The 18,163-nt window shown below is 39.0% G+C and overlaps 1 protein-coding gene across 6 annotated transcripts in view; it reads left to right on the top strand.

Annotated features, from left to right (window-relative positions):
- ESRP2 (epithelial splicing regulatory protein 2) overlaps positions 1-18,163 on the top strand; it is a 42,161-nt gene that overhangs the window by 1,172 nt on the left and 22,826 nt on the right. For all 6 annotated transcript variants that reach the window (XM_063167812.1, XM_063167813.1, XM_063167809.1 and 3 more), the window contains exons 3-4: positions 313-441; positions 17,927-18,040. In XM_063167812.1, the coding sequence (XP_063023882.1) occupies positions 313-441; positions 17,927-18,040 (243 nt within the window). The remainder of the gene's footprint in view (positions 1-312; positions 442-17,926; positions 18,041-18,163) is intronic.

Here is an 18,163-nt window from a genome sequence, read left to right as displayed (position 1 = left end):
AAACTGCCTTAATATTTAGTGATCTTCCCTTTGTATTTAACAACTCCCGCAAAAGTCGGTGCTAACTGCAAAAGGCCTCCCACGAAATGGGCTTGGATACTGCGAAGCAGAGAGCGTGGCTCTCCGGGGTGGGAGGGAGAGAAACCGCGGCCAAAGGTTTCGATTTGTGAAATAGACAAATGCGTTTTCTCCTGGCGTTTATCGGGAGGTGATACTGCACCTTTCTGATTTTTCTGCAGTCTCAACACAATGCTAGAAAGAACTATTTCGATTGTTCCTCACTTTTGTCCATAATTTCTTGAATGTTTTTAGGTAGGGACACTACACAAATCCCTGGTGAAAGCAGACAACTTGGACTTAAGTGACCAGTGTCGCGAAGTCAGCGGCTTAACACCAGAGGGACTGGGCAAAGCTGAACCACTGGACCGGGTTCTTCAGCAGGTGAGCTGCTGCTTTTGGGAGCAGGGGCTCTTCAGAGTGAAGCCTGTGAATGAGATTTAAAGGATTTGAAAAAGGAAACGGATTTTAGTTTTGTCTTTCACTTTGAAATCACTAGCCAAGTTTTCATGCTTGTTTTTAAGCTAAACCAAAAGAGACCTGAACCATTTGAAATGGGAACTCCATAATTCTGAAACAGTTGTGTATGATACCAGATTATTTGAGTTGATGCTGTGAGTCCTTGAAAGATCTGACTTCTGGTTTTTTTTTTTTTTTTTTGATGGGTCTACTTTTATTCCAAGTTTCTTTTAAGCTTTGAAAGAGTAGGCCAGTAAGAGTACTGCTTAATAAAGCAGCGCTAATCAAAATTTCAAACTTCACATGGTACATTCTAATCTACAGGTTCACTGCTCTAATGTATATTGAAAACCTTTTTCTCATTTGTTATTCTTAAAATCAGCTGAAATCTTCAAAATCTTTCATGTAACATCAGATATGCTTGTTGTGTATCATTCTTTTACAGATGAGATTAATGAGTGGATTATAAAGTGATTTGGTTTGATTATTTTCTGATGTCTGTAGTTTTGCTCTTTGTCTCATTTAATATCACATTGAGACAGTAAATCTAAAATTTGTATGATACTTACAGCTCAAGAAGACTTAAGCTACTTGAAAAAACTTAGCACAAATAGTGTACACATAATGCAGTTCCCAAAAGTTTGCTTACTTTGACTGTCTTTTCTATGCATGAAATGTGCTTGAATGGAAAAATACAATAGCACATTTTTGTGTAACATATAAACCTGCCTTTCCACACCTTGTCTGAATCATTCGTAGGTGTGTTTCAGCAGAAACTTGCTTAGGCAGTAGAACAGGTTCATGTTGCTGTAATTTCTGGTGACACAGATAACTTGGCAGACTTGGTCCTAACCCTCTTTGATACTGCATGGTTAACACTACACTCTGGAGTGTCTCTGAACACGTAACTTCTACGTGGCCTAACATCTGTCAGCATTGGCTGCACTGGCATTTGTTCTGCTTGCATTTGTTTTGTTAGAGTCCAGGACTAAGAGGTGATTTTTTTTTTTTTTTTTTTAAAGCTCCATAATAACCCCTGAGAAAATGTGCAGCTGCAGGTTTGATCTTGTCCCAGATCTTGCACTAAAGACATCTGGAACAGCTTAGCCTAGTACACTCTGTTTACCTTTATAACAGACACACTTTAATTATACCCAATACTTTATGAGAGATTGTATCTTATTGCTGTAAATTGCACTGTAGGTGGGTCTGCTTTAGCAAATATAAGGAAATACTACCTTTGTGTGTAGGTGGGTAGAGACTCTTGAAAAACAACAATTTTTTTCCTTTTTGTTTGCATATATATGCAACTAAATAATGATTTTGCTGTTAATTGTTGGATGCCAGTTGTGATGTGGCCAGTTCCATCACCTTACCTAAACTCTTCTCCCTTCCCCTCTGTGTCCTGACTCCTGTGGGAATTAGGAAAGAATTAATTCAACTTCCCACTTACAGTGGTGGCAAAAAGCAAAACCCCATATTCTTTATTAGTAAATCCTTTCCTGCATTTTTGAAGACAAGTCCACGGGATATTTTAATTGCATCATGTATTTTAAGGATGAATCAGGTGACAACACATTTTTTTTCATAGTTAAGCATTTTGATTAGCAAAAGCAACAGGTAGTTGAAGTGGTTATTTGAAATGGAGGAGGAAAAGGAAGTAGACTTGTACCTTGATTTGAGATAATGTTATAGAGTATGTGAAATTAGCTTTCCACACCCTGCCTGGACTGTGGTAGAAAATTGATGATGCAGCTGAAAATTGCTCACCTTAGCACATATCTCAATCATGTAAATGAAAGTTTTGTGTCTGCTTCTGGTTTTTTGCCTTGGGTTCCCAATCTCCACACGTAGAAGGAAGTGAGAACCACTGAGCACAAATCCATTGTAACTTTTATCCATGCTTCAGAGGCCTCTTTCAACTTCAAACATTCTGTAGTTCTGAATCAGTGATTTGTAGCTGGCAAACAGCAGATCAGCTTTTGTGGGTCTGGAGTCATTCCCCCGACCACAGAAAGTCCCCTTCTATTGCTGTATAGTTCACTTTCCAGCAATGATGGGGTCTACCAAAGGCCTGTAGCCTGTGGTCAAGTCTTGCTTTTAGCCAGGCACTTCATCAAATAATGCATCTTTTTAATTTTACTTCATATTTTGGCACACTTACTACTTGAGTTTGTCTTGAAATTTTCTGAAGTAGGGTTCCTTCTCAATAAATTTTGGCTGTTGCAATTGTACAAGGTAAAGTCCTGAGGCACACTGCCCCCAGATAACCAAGCTGCTTGCTAAAGCATATGCTCTGTATGTTTTGTTGTAAGGTGTTTAATACTGTACTTGTCCAGGGTAACAAGCATTTGATTCCAGAGGTACTACTGCAGCTATGGGATCCATCTGTATTTTCTCATAGGTGGTGTGCAGGGTTGTGATAGCTTTCCTTTGTGGGGGTGGAGTATGTACAAATGTCAGGGAAATAGTTACCTGAAATTATAAAATGTTTGCCCTTTGGGAGCCCCTTGCTTGATGTATTTGGTTCAAAATGGCATTAATAACTTACCTCTAATGTGAGACCAGTAATGGTGAACTCACAGCTGCTGAGATGTTGTAAAATGCTACTGAGTAGAAAACTGAGGATTTTTATTTAACAAAGTGGGAGATCTCTTGTTCAAGTGTGTATTTGGAACTCTCTAAAGTCTGTGATCTAAGCTTCTAAACATGTATCAACTACACTACTTACCAAAGGGAATAGTTCTCTTCCTGCATGGCTGGGACATTCTTGCCAGTTTCATTGTTCAGATCCCCAAATCACAGGACTGGCTTATTTAGCATGTTATTTATATTTTTCTAGTTAATTGCTGTAGCTTTATAGTTCCCCACTTTGCAAGCTTTTAAGGGAGAGTGGTTATTCTCAGGCTGCTCTCTGAAACCTTGTAGGAATGGAACCTTGCTTTTAAAGAGCAAAACCAAAATGAACTTTGCCTTTCTCTCAGCCCCATTACTCTGTCATCAAAAAGCTGCCATCCTCATGTGCTTCTCTGATTGTAGCCACGGGGGCTCTAAGTTAAAGATCCCATACGAAGTTGAAAGTGTTGTGAATTTCTTAATCCCTCCCATATAGAAAACCTGGCTGAATCAGCATGACTTGCCTTAAGACATGTTACTTTCCTTTTGCAAGGCAATATTTGCATGTCTTCCTGAAAAAAGATGTCTAAGAAGAGCTAATAATGCTGGAGAACTGTCTGCAGTATTCAGCTGTAATTACCATCTTTCTTTGAAAAATATACATAAAAAGGGAGACATTCTCATGTGAGACCTGGCTTTGCTTTTGAACCTACTAAAAACATTCATTTTTAATCTATGGATTGATATTAAAATATTAAAAATTTGTTTAAAAGACTCTCCTTGTCTTGCTGATTGAATATACTGAATCAAATACACCAGTGAATATTTTGATTCATATTCTTAGAGAGACAAAGCTGGGCCTTTGCCCCCCACTACTCCCCTAAATAATGCTCAAATTGAAAATACTGAGTGGTTGCCACTTTATCAGGTGATAGCAAATTGCCAGTTCCCTCAAGCATGTTCGGATGCCTATTGATCACCTAGCTGAGCTGCAGGTGCAATTTATTTTCAGCAAATTCAGCAAGAAACAAGCTGGTTAAATGAGCTTTTGGAAACAAATGGGATGGGGGGAGAGGTGGAAGAACTCATGAATTCCTCTAACCTGATAAACCGGTTACAACCCTTTTTTTAAGAGAAACTTGTTCTGCAGCTTCTTCTTCACAAAGTGCTAGCAGAAAGTTTTCTTGGCTCCCTTGCCAGCTGTCGCATCTTCATTTTGGTTAAATGATTTATAAAATTTATTTTAATACCCCTCTCAGTCTTCAAATTGCAGAAAAATCTGAAAATGCACGGTGACTTTTTATTCTTTTGAGTCTTACAGTTGATCTTCCAACTTCAGATTATTTGTTGGCTGCATCACCTCAATAAAACTTCTAACAGAGTTTGGAGTATTTGCTGGGTCTGAGTTCTGATGGTTTGGAGCAGGTGTTTGGTGAATCTTTGCAAGTGTTACCAGACAGGCTGTTCTTTCCACAACAAACACTTAGGGTGTCGTTTCACAAGATTTGGCTTCAGCAGTGAAGCCAGCTTCTCCCCTGGCCCTGCACCAGACTTTGCCATCTTTTTGTTGTGTCAGTAAAACCCTTTGTGAAGCTGTGCTGTAAACAGGATCACTGAAATGAGCAGATGGGGTGGGAACTTAAAACTGCTTTGCTATCCAAGCTCACATCCTGTGAAACTACACCCTTTGGTTGTGTTTTCATGATCCAACACGTTTGATGACGATACCAGCTTAAGCTGTTTCTGCTCCTGAGCACTTCAGTGGCAACTTTGACTTAGGCAGGTGCTGCTACATGGCCCTCCCTCCTGCATTCTGCCTGTACAAAAGCCTTTGGGGCTGCAGATGGAGCTGGAGCAGGGCACTGTTCTGAGCTGAAGGCAGTTCTGGTTTGGAGTGGTTTTGTCTGATGCTCATGTGGCAGATTAGGAAGTTTCCCAAGGGCAGCCAGAGCACTAAGGTGTGGGTGAAAGGAGGGTAACATTTTAATACAGGTACAGCTGAGCAATTGATGTGAAACTGTGGCCTTGGTTTGGCATCAGCAGTGAGTGATGAGGATTTCCTGACAGACACAAGGGCCTTCAGGTTCCCAGGGTAGGTAAGTGATAGATTCCTGTTCTTACAGGAGGGCTGAGTGTCCTGTATGCAGGTAGCCTTATGTAGAGTTTTCACATTTATTAACATCCAATAGCTCCCTATTTTCATGGATAAATGTAGATGAGGATTGGTTAAATTATGTTGCATATGTCTTATGTGCTAATGCTTCCTGTAGCTGTAGGATGTTGCAGTGCGGATTTTTATTGTTCTTTTAGCTATGGCTAACTTTTTTTTTCAGAACCTTAGTTGCAATTCTATTGATAATGGCCTAGATAAATTATTTTTGTCTTTACAAATGTCTCAGTGCTACCCAGCTCTGAAGCCCATTACATTGTTCTTGAAACACTCAAATCTGGTCCCTCCAAAAGCCCAGAAAAGACTTGATAGCATAAACAGTTTTTCTGTTATGTATATTAAATATATATATGTGTATACAGAAATATGCATATGTAGACCACGGGAATCCATTTGTTATTGGTAGCACTTATGTTCTGTTATGTTGTGTGGAAAATCAGTGACCTTACCTTCTCCAAATGCGGCAATACTTTTATCTGAATTCCTCAAGTATTCCCTGTAGGAAATAGGAAGGTTTCCTTGCTTTGTTCCTGTATTTAGGTGTTTCACTTCTGAATGAGCAAAGAATTAATTAGTAAAAGAATTTGTCTAAAGCTGCGAATTCTTTTCCTTATAGGCATAAAAGTGTGGGAGCCTTGGCAAGCTGGGCTATCTTCTCTTAAAACTAGAAGTGACAATATTCATGAGAAGTGAATAATTTGGCCCAGTGATTTGAAGATATGAGTAGACTTTTTTGTGATCGCAGATGTTGCTACATTTTCTGGTGAAGTGGAACAGTAACAATTAATTACCAAGTCTGAGATTAGCATATATGGACAAATAAACTTTACTATGAGCTTGCAGAACAGCTTGAGGTGCCTGTCTTCACGGGGAGTGATGTTGTGCCATGTTTGTAAACTGTGTTACTAATACATTTGGATGTTTCCACACCTATAATATGTCTAAACACTGAATTTCTCTTGAAATTGTTCTTATGGGATTTTTTTTACATCATTGAAAGACAGCAAAATAGAGGGTAGAACCATTTTAATACAAAGATTGCTGGATTGCATGGTCCTCAGGGACTTTGAACTTCTTTCCTCTAACTTGCTCTAAATAGCTACTGAAAAAGTCACTGGAAGTGTGTTAATGAGTTATTGTCAGGGGTTTCAAAAGTGGCTGAGGAATAAATGAAGCATAAAGGATTTTAACATGCAGATGGGGCATTTAGCGACATGGTTTAGTGGTCTACTTGGTGCTGTCAGGTTAATGGTAAGACTCAGTGGTCTTGAAGTTCTTGTCCAACCTAAATGATTCTGTCATTTGCATTCTATTATTTTGGCAGTAATTATGTGTGCAGTGCTTCTATCTGTTCTTGCTGTTAACATGGAAGCAGCTTAGAAAACTGTGTGGATTTGTCTGAAAGTCTGTGCTCTTTCTATCTTCCTCTGGTAATTTTTGGAAAAGGTTGCACACTTCGTCAATCTGTATGTTGGTTACTTGATTTTTCCCCTCTTTTAATAAACCAACACTCTTCAGTTATATATGAAGTTCTTGGGTAGCTGAGTGCTGCCAAATGAGGGCAATGTCTCTGTCAATCTCTTGCAGCACTTCTTTGCAGAGCAGTTGGGTTTCAGACTGATGCACAGTTACTGGAATTGATACTGCTAGCAAAGCAGTGCTGTGGCCAGAACTAAAAATGCTGATTAAAGATTAATTTTTAGCAACATAATGTCAACCCTCTCTCATTTTATAATTTCTGTCATTTAGAGAGGAAATTTTATATCTCTTAATTAGAAACAAGAACAGTAATTCTCCCTCATGTTCATGTCTTTGCCATCTCCTCTGCTCTCGAGAAGTGTTTTTTCTTTCCTGTAGAGATCTCATGCTGTTTTCTGTTAGCTACAACCTTATTCCAATAAAAAGGAGGAAATGCTGATGCTCTAAAAGACACCTTGACATGTGTTCTAGGAGTGTCTTGAGTCAGAAGTCATGTTTGTTCTACAAATCTTGTTTCAGTGGTAAACTGTGGTGATGTTCTTTAAACTGTTCACAACTTGCTCCAGTGTACTTCTATATAATAGCCTCTGTTCTTGCTTTGTTCACAAACAGCTGCTTTGCTTATTTGTCCCTCATTCCTTAAATCCACATGCTGTGAAGGTAGATGTGAGTAAGGGGATAAATATTAAGCAAAAGGTATTGGGAATTGAAATTCAAATGATCACCCCTTTTGATGAGAGACAAAACAATTAAAACCAACTCTCTCATTTCCCCCAAACTTCTATTTCAAAATATTTTGGTTTCTCTTTCCTTCTGCTGCCTTTCTTTGTAGAGCTGCAGTGGGCAGAGTGTGGCAAAAAAAGATTGAGAAATGGATATTTTATTAACATTGTATAACACACCAATCCTCTTAAATCAAATACCATTGGATGGGAGTGGGATAATGAGAGATACAGAGTTGGAAATACATAATTGTCACAAGAATATGACTGTGACAGAGTTCTGCAGTTTGTTTGACTGGTAACCTGAGTGTCTCAGTGTTATTTTTTACAACAGAATTAAAGTTATACAGGACTTCAGATAACTGTAAAGCATGCGAGATTGCACCTTGTAAATATGAAGTGCAGAATAAAACTGCTGTTCTGGTGGTTATGCTTAAAGAAACAAAAGAAAATAGAAATCAACATCCTTTCTCTATAGGTGTCAGATACTAAGATTTGATCACAAGAAGCTGTGACTTGCTTCACATCCAGACAAACTCATGTCAAGCCTTCCCAGTCATAAGGAACTTGCTTTGGAAGCAGAAAGTTACCTGAAAGGGAGGATGTAGTTCTGTAAGAGGAAGCAACATCCAAGTAATATAACCATTAATGTCCTTCTGTGTTGGCCAGGTTTGAATCCTTTGGAAGACCAAGTGTAAATTTTGATATTACTCAGTTGTGAACTGCTAAAATCATATCTAATAGTTTCTCACTCTCATTTTTCCTTATGAGTCATTACCAATTTTTGATGCTTGCTCTAATCTGTGATTTGAAAGTTTGAGAGATTGAAGGCAAACCGATTTAGGGATCTAATTCCACTTGTCCTTTATGTATTTGTGAAAACATGTTTGTACAAGAAAGGGAACACTTCCCCATTTACAAAGCTAAGCAGAGTCAATTCAAGAAAGTTTGACTTTCTTTTGCTGATATTTGTAAGGGTTTGATCAAGAATCACTTGGATTCTTACATAAGCAAAGATACTTCATAAATTTCAAGACTGTTATTGAGAAAAGTCCATGATTATTATATTCTTACAGTACAAGTTTAATGGAGAGGCAGGAGCATGAGAAAATCATGCAGGAAACTGGGTTGTGGATGATAAGTGTCTCTTCATTCTTTTGGTGTTGCCTCATCTTCTTACTTTCCCTGAGTACTACTACTACAACAACAACAAAAAAAACCAACTTGAGAAACAACCTACTAGAAAAAAAAGTTTTAATTTTGCAGGCATTGGCTCTTCTCCTACAACTGGTTAAGCTTGCACTACAAACAATGAGGTAGTGTTGAGTAAATAGAGCAGTACCAAGCATTACAGTCAATAGAGCCAGTGCTAAAGATCACATTGCTAATAAAAGTTTGTCCTTGAAACAGAGGTGAGTGGGGGAGGTATAGAACACTGAGAGAGAGCTTGTGCTTATATCAAGACTTTGGGAAATGTTGCAGTCATGGCATTAATTAAAACCTAGAATTTGGAAAGTATGTTCAACCTTGTCTTTCAGGCTGTAATGACTTGCTCTGTGAGTTGAGCTGATAGCAAGCAGCCTGTGAGGACTGTGAGGCACCATTGTAAACCTGCTTGAAATGTAGGTAAAAGGTTGACAGAGTAGGGATTTTTTTTGTATAAGTAGTATTCAAAATTTTCTTTTTGCTTAAAATCAGACTTATGAATGATCTCTGCTTACAAATGATTACGTATTTTAGAAGACATGCATATTTTTTGTGTTATTTTGTTGGTTTTGATAGCTGTGGCCTCTTTCACACAGATTAATTTAAAGTGAAAACAGTTTATCTCAGTAAGTGTTTCTTTATTTAGCAGTTTCCTGACACATAATGTAGTAGTAAAGTAAGTCCACAAACTCTGAAATTCTTATGTTGCTGGACTGGGGTGCTTTATCTTACACAAGGCTAACTTCAAGTAGCTTATTTGTGGAGTACTCTGCATATTTCAACACTCTCTTATTAAAACAGGTTGTGCTTTTGAAGATAAAAGCCTGTGACCTGATTGCTGTGACATTCAGATGGCCTGAGCCATGGTCTTGCCTTTTATGCTTAATGCATTACCCGAATTAGATGCTGTAGATACCATAGCTGGAAAGCATGCAAATAGTCTGGTGTTTCAAACTTCCATCTAAGAAATAATTAATCAAAAATGGTCATAAAGTGCTCAAGTGGCATGGTTTGGACAGATCTTTGTCATGGCAGAAGGTTAGATGTTTGCATTCTTTCCTAGGAAGAATTAAAGCATTTAGTTAGCTATTGTTTACTTTGCTGCACAAAGACCCAGGTCCAATTAAAATGAACCACAAAAAGAAATAGTGTGGAAGTTTCATTTTTAAAACAGTTTACCACAGCCCTGAGTAACGATGGGCTGCTTTCTATGCTCCACAGAGTATCACTGGATAGACAAACCATGACAATTGTTGCTCTGTTTCTGTATTTCATGTTCCACCTGTTGCTGAACAATGCTGAACAAACTTATTTTTGTGCAGGAAATTAGCTGTAGGCTACTCTCACTAGCTAAGTTTAAAGTAGCCAGTCCCTCTATGAATTCTGAAGGAGTATAATGAATTTTAAAGGAATTTTCTCTGTTTTATGGAGTGAAAGGATGCAATAAATTTGAAGAATACTTTCCATTTTCCCCCTTGAAGTCTTGCAGTAATTATAAGAGGTGTCTGTAGACCTTTTTTTCTTGAGAGACCTGTGAGGTGACAACAAGGAGGACAAGGTGGTATTATTTCCTGTAACTTCAGCTTCCCAACAAAGTAAAAATAAAAGTGACTATCATAAATACACTTAAAAGCATAATTCTGTGTTTTTCAACTACTGCTTTTTTTGAAGATTTGTGATTGGAATTTCATGGCAGAGCCCCAAGCCTAGGATAGCTGAGACCCTCTTGCCACCTTTTGCTCACAGCATGAGTGGAAAAGAATTAATTTCTTTCTGTGAGAGGCAACAACAGGAGTTTGTCTAAATAAGCAGCTGCTGTGGAGGAAACTGCTTTGGAACAGCTAGAGAAGCAGCAGGGTGTGCAGCACCTGCTCTGGACCTCTGTTCAGGAAAGAAGACAAAGTGACAGCAGATTATCAGGTGTAAGAAGCAGCAAAATGTACTCGAGGAGAAGGCAGTCTCCAGTGCTTGAAGCTCAGTGCCACATCCTGCCTCTCCTCGAGACTTAGTAGGGTAAATTTGCTCTTACACTTGCAAATTCCAAGATGGATCTGTACTCTAACTGGTTTTGGATATGTAATGTCTCTCTTGAGTACATTTATGATGGCCTTTGTGACTGATTGATCCTTCTGTTATTTAATGTAGTTTCTAGGCCATCCAGAGGTATAAGGTGATATGTAACTTGACTGGTCATACTGGGCAAAATTAGATTCTCTGGCAAGCTGGAAATGGGCCCCATGCTTTTGTCCAAGCTAGTCTGCAGTCACTAAATAATCTCAGGCATTAGTGTTCAGTAGAGCAAATAATTGCCTTCCTCCTAATAGGAGAAATCAACTGGCAATATTATTTTTGAACATTTCTAGTGAGTGAACCTGGGCTACCTTGTTTGCCCAGCAATGAATTCACACTAAGGGGCAATTTCTTTTTCATGTTTATGTCTGATTGGTATCTAAATATTGTATTTTTACCCCTATTTAGCTAGAAGGGGAAAAGAAGTGATTTGTAGCTTTTGGCTACACTGGGGGTTATGCTTTTTTCTTTTCTTTCCATACAGCAATTTCAGTACAAGGTCACCATGTATCCATTATCAGCCATGTGGAATATCAGTTAACAGATGAACAAAGGCAAGGGCTTACTATAGGATTCTCTGTTTAAAAAGTTACCCAGCACAATAAAGGGTTATCATACTTGTAAATAGTGCTGAAATGCAGTCTGTGCACCTCCCAGTAGTATTGACATGCTTTAAATTCCTCCATTGCATGGATAAGGCTGGCATTATCACCAGGAGTGGAAGAGTGAAGGAGCAGAAGACTGCTCATGGAGAGTATTGTAAATAGATGTGAAACCCTCATGAGTGTAGGAACTGAGGCACAATGACCAAGTGAAAATATTTCCCTAGGCTGTCATGTCGTGGTGTGTTGTGTGTATGCAAGTCTTGTATAACAAAGCCATGGCTTGTTACTCCTGACTTTTCTCATGCTGTGTTAGACCCTTTAAGTCTTTGGACAAACTTCAGAATTCAGTGGTGCTCCAATCTTCCTTATGTTTTAGTGGCAGACAGGTTCTGTTAATGAGATTTGGCTGCATCTCAACTCTTGATCTCCTTCACTTCCCCCCATCCTGGAAAACATGTCCCTTCCCAAAAACCCCCAGCCTCTCAGGTACACACTGTGGTGCCTTTGGTGTCCTGATCTTTGGTGGAGCTGCAGAGTGGGCAAAATAGAATCCAAAGTGCGGGGAGTCACACAACAGCTGAGGCTGGAAGGCACCTGTAGATGTTGTCCAGCCCAAGCACTGAAAGCAGGGACACTTGAGCCGGCTGCCAAAGACAATGACCTCTTGGATCTTTAGTATCTTCAATGATGAAGAATCTGCAACTTCTCTCAGCAGCCTCTTTCATTGTTCATCTGCTGGAGATCTTCTTTCAGGAACCACACCTGCAACTCTATAATTGGGTTTGGGTGTTCTCTGGAATAAATTGTAGAGGACTTAGCATAAAATCAGGCTTTGAGGCAACAACTGCAGTGCCTTTTGCCTGTTGAAACAGAACTGGGAATAGAAAATCTTAAGTGAAACCTTTTTGAAGATTATCCTTTGTTTTCCAAGAAGACTGATCATTGTTATATGCTCAATGCTACAAGCAAAGAATGACTCACACCAAAAGCCTGAGAGTCTAAAGCTCTAATGTTGTGAATTGCAGTAATGTCTAATAAGTGATGATGATTTTTTTAAAATACAAGTTAGACTGGAAAACATCCATGGTTATAAACAGTATGGCTTTATTCATAGGTTTGCACAAAGGAGGTGTAAGCAGTGCACATTTATGTGCCTCAGATAAAACCTTTTTCTTCTCAGGGTACTTTACAGATCTGTGGATTCTTATTTTCACTTTCTCTAGAACAGTTTCATTTTAGTAATATGAGGGATTTTTAAGCTCAAGGGAATATATCAGAATGTAAGTCCTAAGTTAACCAAAATAATTTTTTTTCTAAGTTATTCCTGAAAGTTTTCTTCTTAATAATGACAAAAAACTGTCATTCCTGAAAAAAGTTTTATTGTCAGGGGTTTTGTTTGTTTTGGTGGTTTTTGTTTTGTTTGCTTGTTTTTTGTTTTTTGTTTTTTTTTTTTGTAAAGCACTAACCTAGTATGCTAAACCTGTTTAAAGTCTTTCGACAGGCTTTAAGCCAAATCAATTATCATCTCTCTGTCTCATGTCTCCAATTTTGACTGGACCAGAAATGATCTGTTCACCCTCCCAAGTTTAAAGATGGCATGGATGAAAAAATGAGCACTTTTTGATATGCTGATCTGGCAGGAAGTTGACCATGTATTCATCTGCAATCACCAAATTGTAAACTCTGGGCAGTTTAGTAACATCCTGTTGATACTACTGATTTGAAACCAGATTCCTACACTGTGAGGACCACTCTTTGTGCAAAGAATGTTGATAAATATAACTCATCTTTCTACTTGAAAATAGATTCAAATCTAGCTTCAGTGTGAACTACAATCTAAGCTGGTTTTTTTTTTATTTTTATGTTATACTTGCATGGAATTCCAGACCTGCTTAAACTGCAAGGATGCCTTTAATTCTAAAGCTTTGTGGATGATTTTGTCTTAGCTGTGATGGGTCAGTAGGGCCAAAAGAAGCAAAACAGAGAAATTCTGTGCATGACTAAAGGAAAGGATGCTGCTTTAAAGACTCACTAGGAGCTGCTGGAAATCTGATGCATAAGGGACAGCTGAATTTTCTGTTACTTCTCAGAGGTGATTTGAAGAAAGAACCCCCCAGAGTACCATGGTGTTTTAGAAATGGTTCTATTTGACAGCATGGATGCATTCTGTGCCTGAATTATCTCAGTGTATAATTACCATGCCAGGCACAGATACAGCACAGATGCAGTGGCCTTTCTCAAGGATGACAGCTATTTTTAGTAAGGAAAATGAGACTATCCAAATAGACAGATGTTTATTTTAGTTTTTTGTGCATCATAACTGTAGAAAAAGCTTAATGAAGAATCTTCTTGTTTCTCCAAGATCTACATCTTAGCTCAGCTATATTTAAGGCAACACGAAGTGGGCTGTTATTTTAGTCCCTTGGGATTCATCAGTAAAAAACACAGCAGCTTGTGCTGGCTTTCATCCAGATTTGCTGCTGGCAAAACATGTCTCTTCAATCTCTTTGTACTCTCGCTACATGACCAAAATCCTGTTTAGCCAGTTTTTCAAACTGCTGTTCAAAGTCTGTCCTTCCCTCTCACCACCTTTTCTCTAAGAACTGTTTTAGGTTTCGAGGAGGCAAGTATACAGAGCAGTTTGTTTGATTCTTCCTCTTCCCTCTGTTCCGTTTTTAATCTTGGTGTGGAATTATTGAACAAATTCCTTTAAATAAGGAATGACTCATCAGAGCTTTGCTGGAGAGACTGATCTGGTGGAATAAGCAAGAGAGGTGGAGGATGATGCTAATAGACTGGTTCTTGCAGTCAGAATGAGGGCTGGTTGCAAGATGCAAAGAGGTAATTAGCAGTGTGTGAGTGCTGTGGAAGGAGCAGAGGAGCAGGGCAGACAGGGTGTGTGAGCTTGGTGGGGGCAGTGCTGAGGTGGGGCAGCTTTGCCTGCTGCAGTGGGGGCATGCTTGGATGGCAGCATGAAGGTGAATGACAGCAGGTAAATAGCTGAGATGGATTTTATTAGTGGAGTGAAGGAGATGGAGATGGAATTTATGAAATGGCAGAGTTGTGGACAGGTTGTTCAACATGTGAGACAGAAAAACGTAATGTAAATCAGGTGCTGGTCTTAACTTGTCCTGTGCTTGCTCCATTTGGGTGGATGCTGGTTCAAGGCTGGCTTTTGAAATGCTGCCTGAAATCTGTGGTGCAAGAAAGGAGGCTGAAGATGGCTTTTCCTGGGCAGTGCTGAATTGCTTAACTGGTGTGGCTTGTTGTGCTGAACAATGTGGCTTTACAAACACATCTGCCCTAGTTGCTTTAACAAGTTTGACACATGGGTGGGTCAAGTGGGTCTATTGCCTGAAAGACTTGAGGGTCCAGTGTCATCTATAGCAGCAAGAGCTGGTCCACAGCTATGCCTCTGATACTCAACCTCTGCAGAATTAGGAGACATCTCCTGTGGGTGAAAGAAGCTACTTCAGGCTAATCTCAAATATCTGGCCTTCCTCTGGGGCTGTTTTGCCCCATGCTCTGATTCTGAGTGAATCTTCCCATTCACTCTGCTACCCCCTCCTCTCCTCAGTTAACCCATGCCATAGTTGAGCTGATTTGGATAACAAAGGTTGCTTATATCTCCTGACTATTCTTCCCACAGTCTTCTTGCCCTCTTCCAGAGCAGTACACCCCAAAGTTTGAAACAGGCTGGTTTTAAAATAGGAGTTTCTAAATAAGCTCCCAGCAAGTCCTGCCAACCTTGTGGCAGTTTATCTAAGGCACTTTAAGCTGCAGGCATTTGGTAAGAAAAGTAGAGTATTGTTTTGACATGTTGATTGTTCCACTGGAAAGGAGTTTGCAATGTTGAATGTTATCACTGACATTTAATAAATATGCAGTGCAAATACTAACGCTTGGTACAAATAAAAACAAATCCTGATCCTTGGGAGTTCTTTAAACCTTAGTGCAGTTGGAATTCTGGGCTTATCAGTGTCCCTATGCAATATTTTACTACTCTGGCATCTTCTCAGTACAGGCTTCTGAAAATATCTGTGTTTTCTTTTCAGCTGTAGGTTGTGTGGGAAATACCACCTGGAAAAAATGTGAATAGTCTAGTGCAACAGTCTTGATTTTTACTAACTTGACTTACACCATTTGACCTGAGCATTTCCTTCCTTGTGCAAACATTTTTCTCCTTTTGTTTTCTAACTTGATGACGTCTTTTTGATCTACAGTTCTTACATTTTATGTGTACAGCAGGAGGCTGCTTACATTTGTTGCTTTCTTCAGATTGTGTGGGTTAGATTTCTTCTTGTACCTGATCAAAATAGCTCCCTAACTGCACTGCCTGTATTGGCTCTTGAGCATCTCCAGTAACACAGGGTACAAAGTTGAAGGTTTGGGGAGTGTTTTATTGCTGTTCATCAGTAAGACTCTGCTTCCTTTCAGCAAGAATCCCTGTGCACCCCCTCTGGAGGCTGATTCCTATCACCATTTCCAACCCCTTTTTACAAATATTTGCTCTTTACTGTGTGCATTAGTTAAACAAAAAAACCCTAATAAGTTGCTGCATTTAGTAAGAAAGCAATTCTCATGTGTGTTATTGTGGTGAGAATATTTGTTGTTGGTCTGTGACTGTGGCCGTCCACAGAACTACTTTTCTGAAGTGGTTCCTCTGGAGTCCACTGGAATTTTCTTCTTTTTTTGATGTTTACACATCATCTGAGGTATTTTGAGCACTCTCAGATCTCAATTTTCTGACTTTAAATCATCTTTGAACAATAACTGGCTTTAAAGCCTCAGGTTCTTCAAGACTTCGGCTTGTGGTAGGACCACAACCTGTACTAGCAATTGGGAGGAAACAGGCTTTGGGAATCTGCAAGTTTGGGATGGTTGATTTTTAGTTAGTTGTTTTAGTTAGTTATACACCATCTGTTGGTGGTGTATTTGTTCTTTTTGTGTGGTTTGGTAGTGTGCGGACAATTGCATTATAAAAGTTTTTGTTTTGTGGGGATATTCACCCTTCTTATAGTTTCAAATATGTTCTCTGCTATTAAGTAACTTCACTTTATAGATATGTTCCTGTCTATATCTGTAAATATATCTGCAAATGAAGCAACTTAACACAAGGTGCTGAGCTGAGTGCCCCCCTTACCCAGCTCTGCCCCTCAGTTCCCTGTTTTGATGTGTAGTACCCACTACTACAGAACTCTGAACTCAGAATGGTAGTGGAACTCTGGTCAGCTGCCCAAGCCCCTGGATTGGTTTGAGCAGTTATTTTGAAATAAAGCTTGGATGATCATGTCTCTGCTCCTTCTAAATCATGTTCAATACACGTGTTTTCCCTTGTGGAGCCTTACCTTTGGGCTACAGGTGCTGCAACTCTTGCTCACACTTGGGTTCTGTGTAGCTGTGGGATCAGGTCATTAGGACATCACCTTTCCTGAGCAGAGACTGTAATGATGTAGTGTCACATGTGTTGTGATAAAACAAACCAACTCTCTTTTCTCCCCATACACAGGTTAAAAGACAGCACAAAGATATTGTCTAAGTCTCAAGTCAACTTTTAATTTGCTTTTGGGGGTGGTTGTTTTGGAGTTATAGTCTGTTGCTGAGAGCAGTGGGTGGCTATTGCATTGTGATTGTAATTATTGCTTGTTTGTGAGGTGATGCTTTCCTGGGAGGGAGTAGCATCAAGAGGGAAGCTTAGAATAATTACATTTGTCCCCTTGAAAATTAGTTAACAAGCTACTGCTTACTGATACATGTAGGTACTATAATATGCTAGCTGACTTATTAGGAGCTAGGAATTTAACACTGGTAGGGAGTAATAAAAGGCTGGAAACTGTTATCTAAGGATGGAAAATAAAGTAGAATAAGACAGCTGGAGCTCTTTCCTCTTGAGAATTAATCTGCTGGGGGTTAGCCACCCTAGAGCTGGGAATAATTTTTTTTAAATCTAGTATTCATAACATTTTAGCTATACCAAGACCTTTTTTAGCTTGGACGTGACTTGATTATCATTTTACTTTTGAAGGTATTAGATCACTATTTGTTTGGCTTTTCTTAATATATGACTTTTGAAACATAATTAAAACCTAATGAGTAGGTTTTTTGTTTTTGAACTAAAAAAAAATTATTAAGGATATAATCAGAGGTGCTATAGGTGAAGAAAGGGTATTGCAAAATCAATGTTGTGATTTATCTTCAAAGTTCTTTCAAATATTTAATAACTTAAATTATAGTTAGTCCAGATTCTGTACATTACCAGTATAGTATTATCACTTTTCATATAAACTCATAATTCTGCTGTATCTTCCTAATTAGTCTTTTTTTTTTTACTATATTCTGGGTGTTCTTGTTTGCTATTCCACAAATGCATGCAGTTTATTTACCTTCTTTAATCAGGAGCCCATGTCTGTTCTCCATCATGTTTTTTCAAAAACTTTTACAAAATGTTGAATTACTTTATCTCCTTTTTAAAAAGTGCTGAAGTAATGGCTGGTGCATGAAATTATCAGTCACTACAATAAAAATTTCTCTTCATTTTCCAGTTTAGTCAGCTGGTATCCAGTGATTTGAAAGTACTTGGAAGGAGCTCTTACACACTCTGCAGTGATGGCCAGTTACTCATCCGACAAGTTCTCCACCCAGAAACATCCAAGAAGGTACAAGATCAGAACTGGTGCAGAGAGGCAGCACTGGGAGGGGAGTAATACAATTCCACCTGGGAGCTGGAGTGTCCCAAGACCATTGAAGATGATTCCTTCCCTGCCTGAGCCATGAGTAGT

This window comes from Melospiza melodia, chromosome 13 (assembly GCF_035770615.1).
Source record: "Melospiza melodia melodia isolate bMelMel2 chromosome 13, bMelMel2.pri, whole genome shotgun sequence".
Classification (NCBI taxonomy): Eukaryota; Metazoa; Chordata; class Aves; order Passeriformes; family Passerellidae; genus Melospiza; species Melospiza melodia.
The sequence above is the reverse complement of the archived record's forward strand: the minus strand, read 5'-3'. Positions and strand labels throughout refer to the sequence as shown.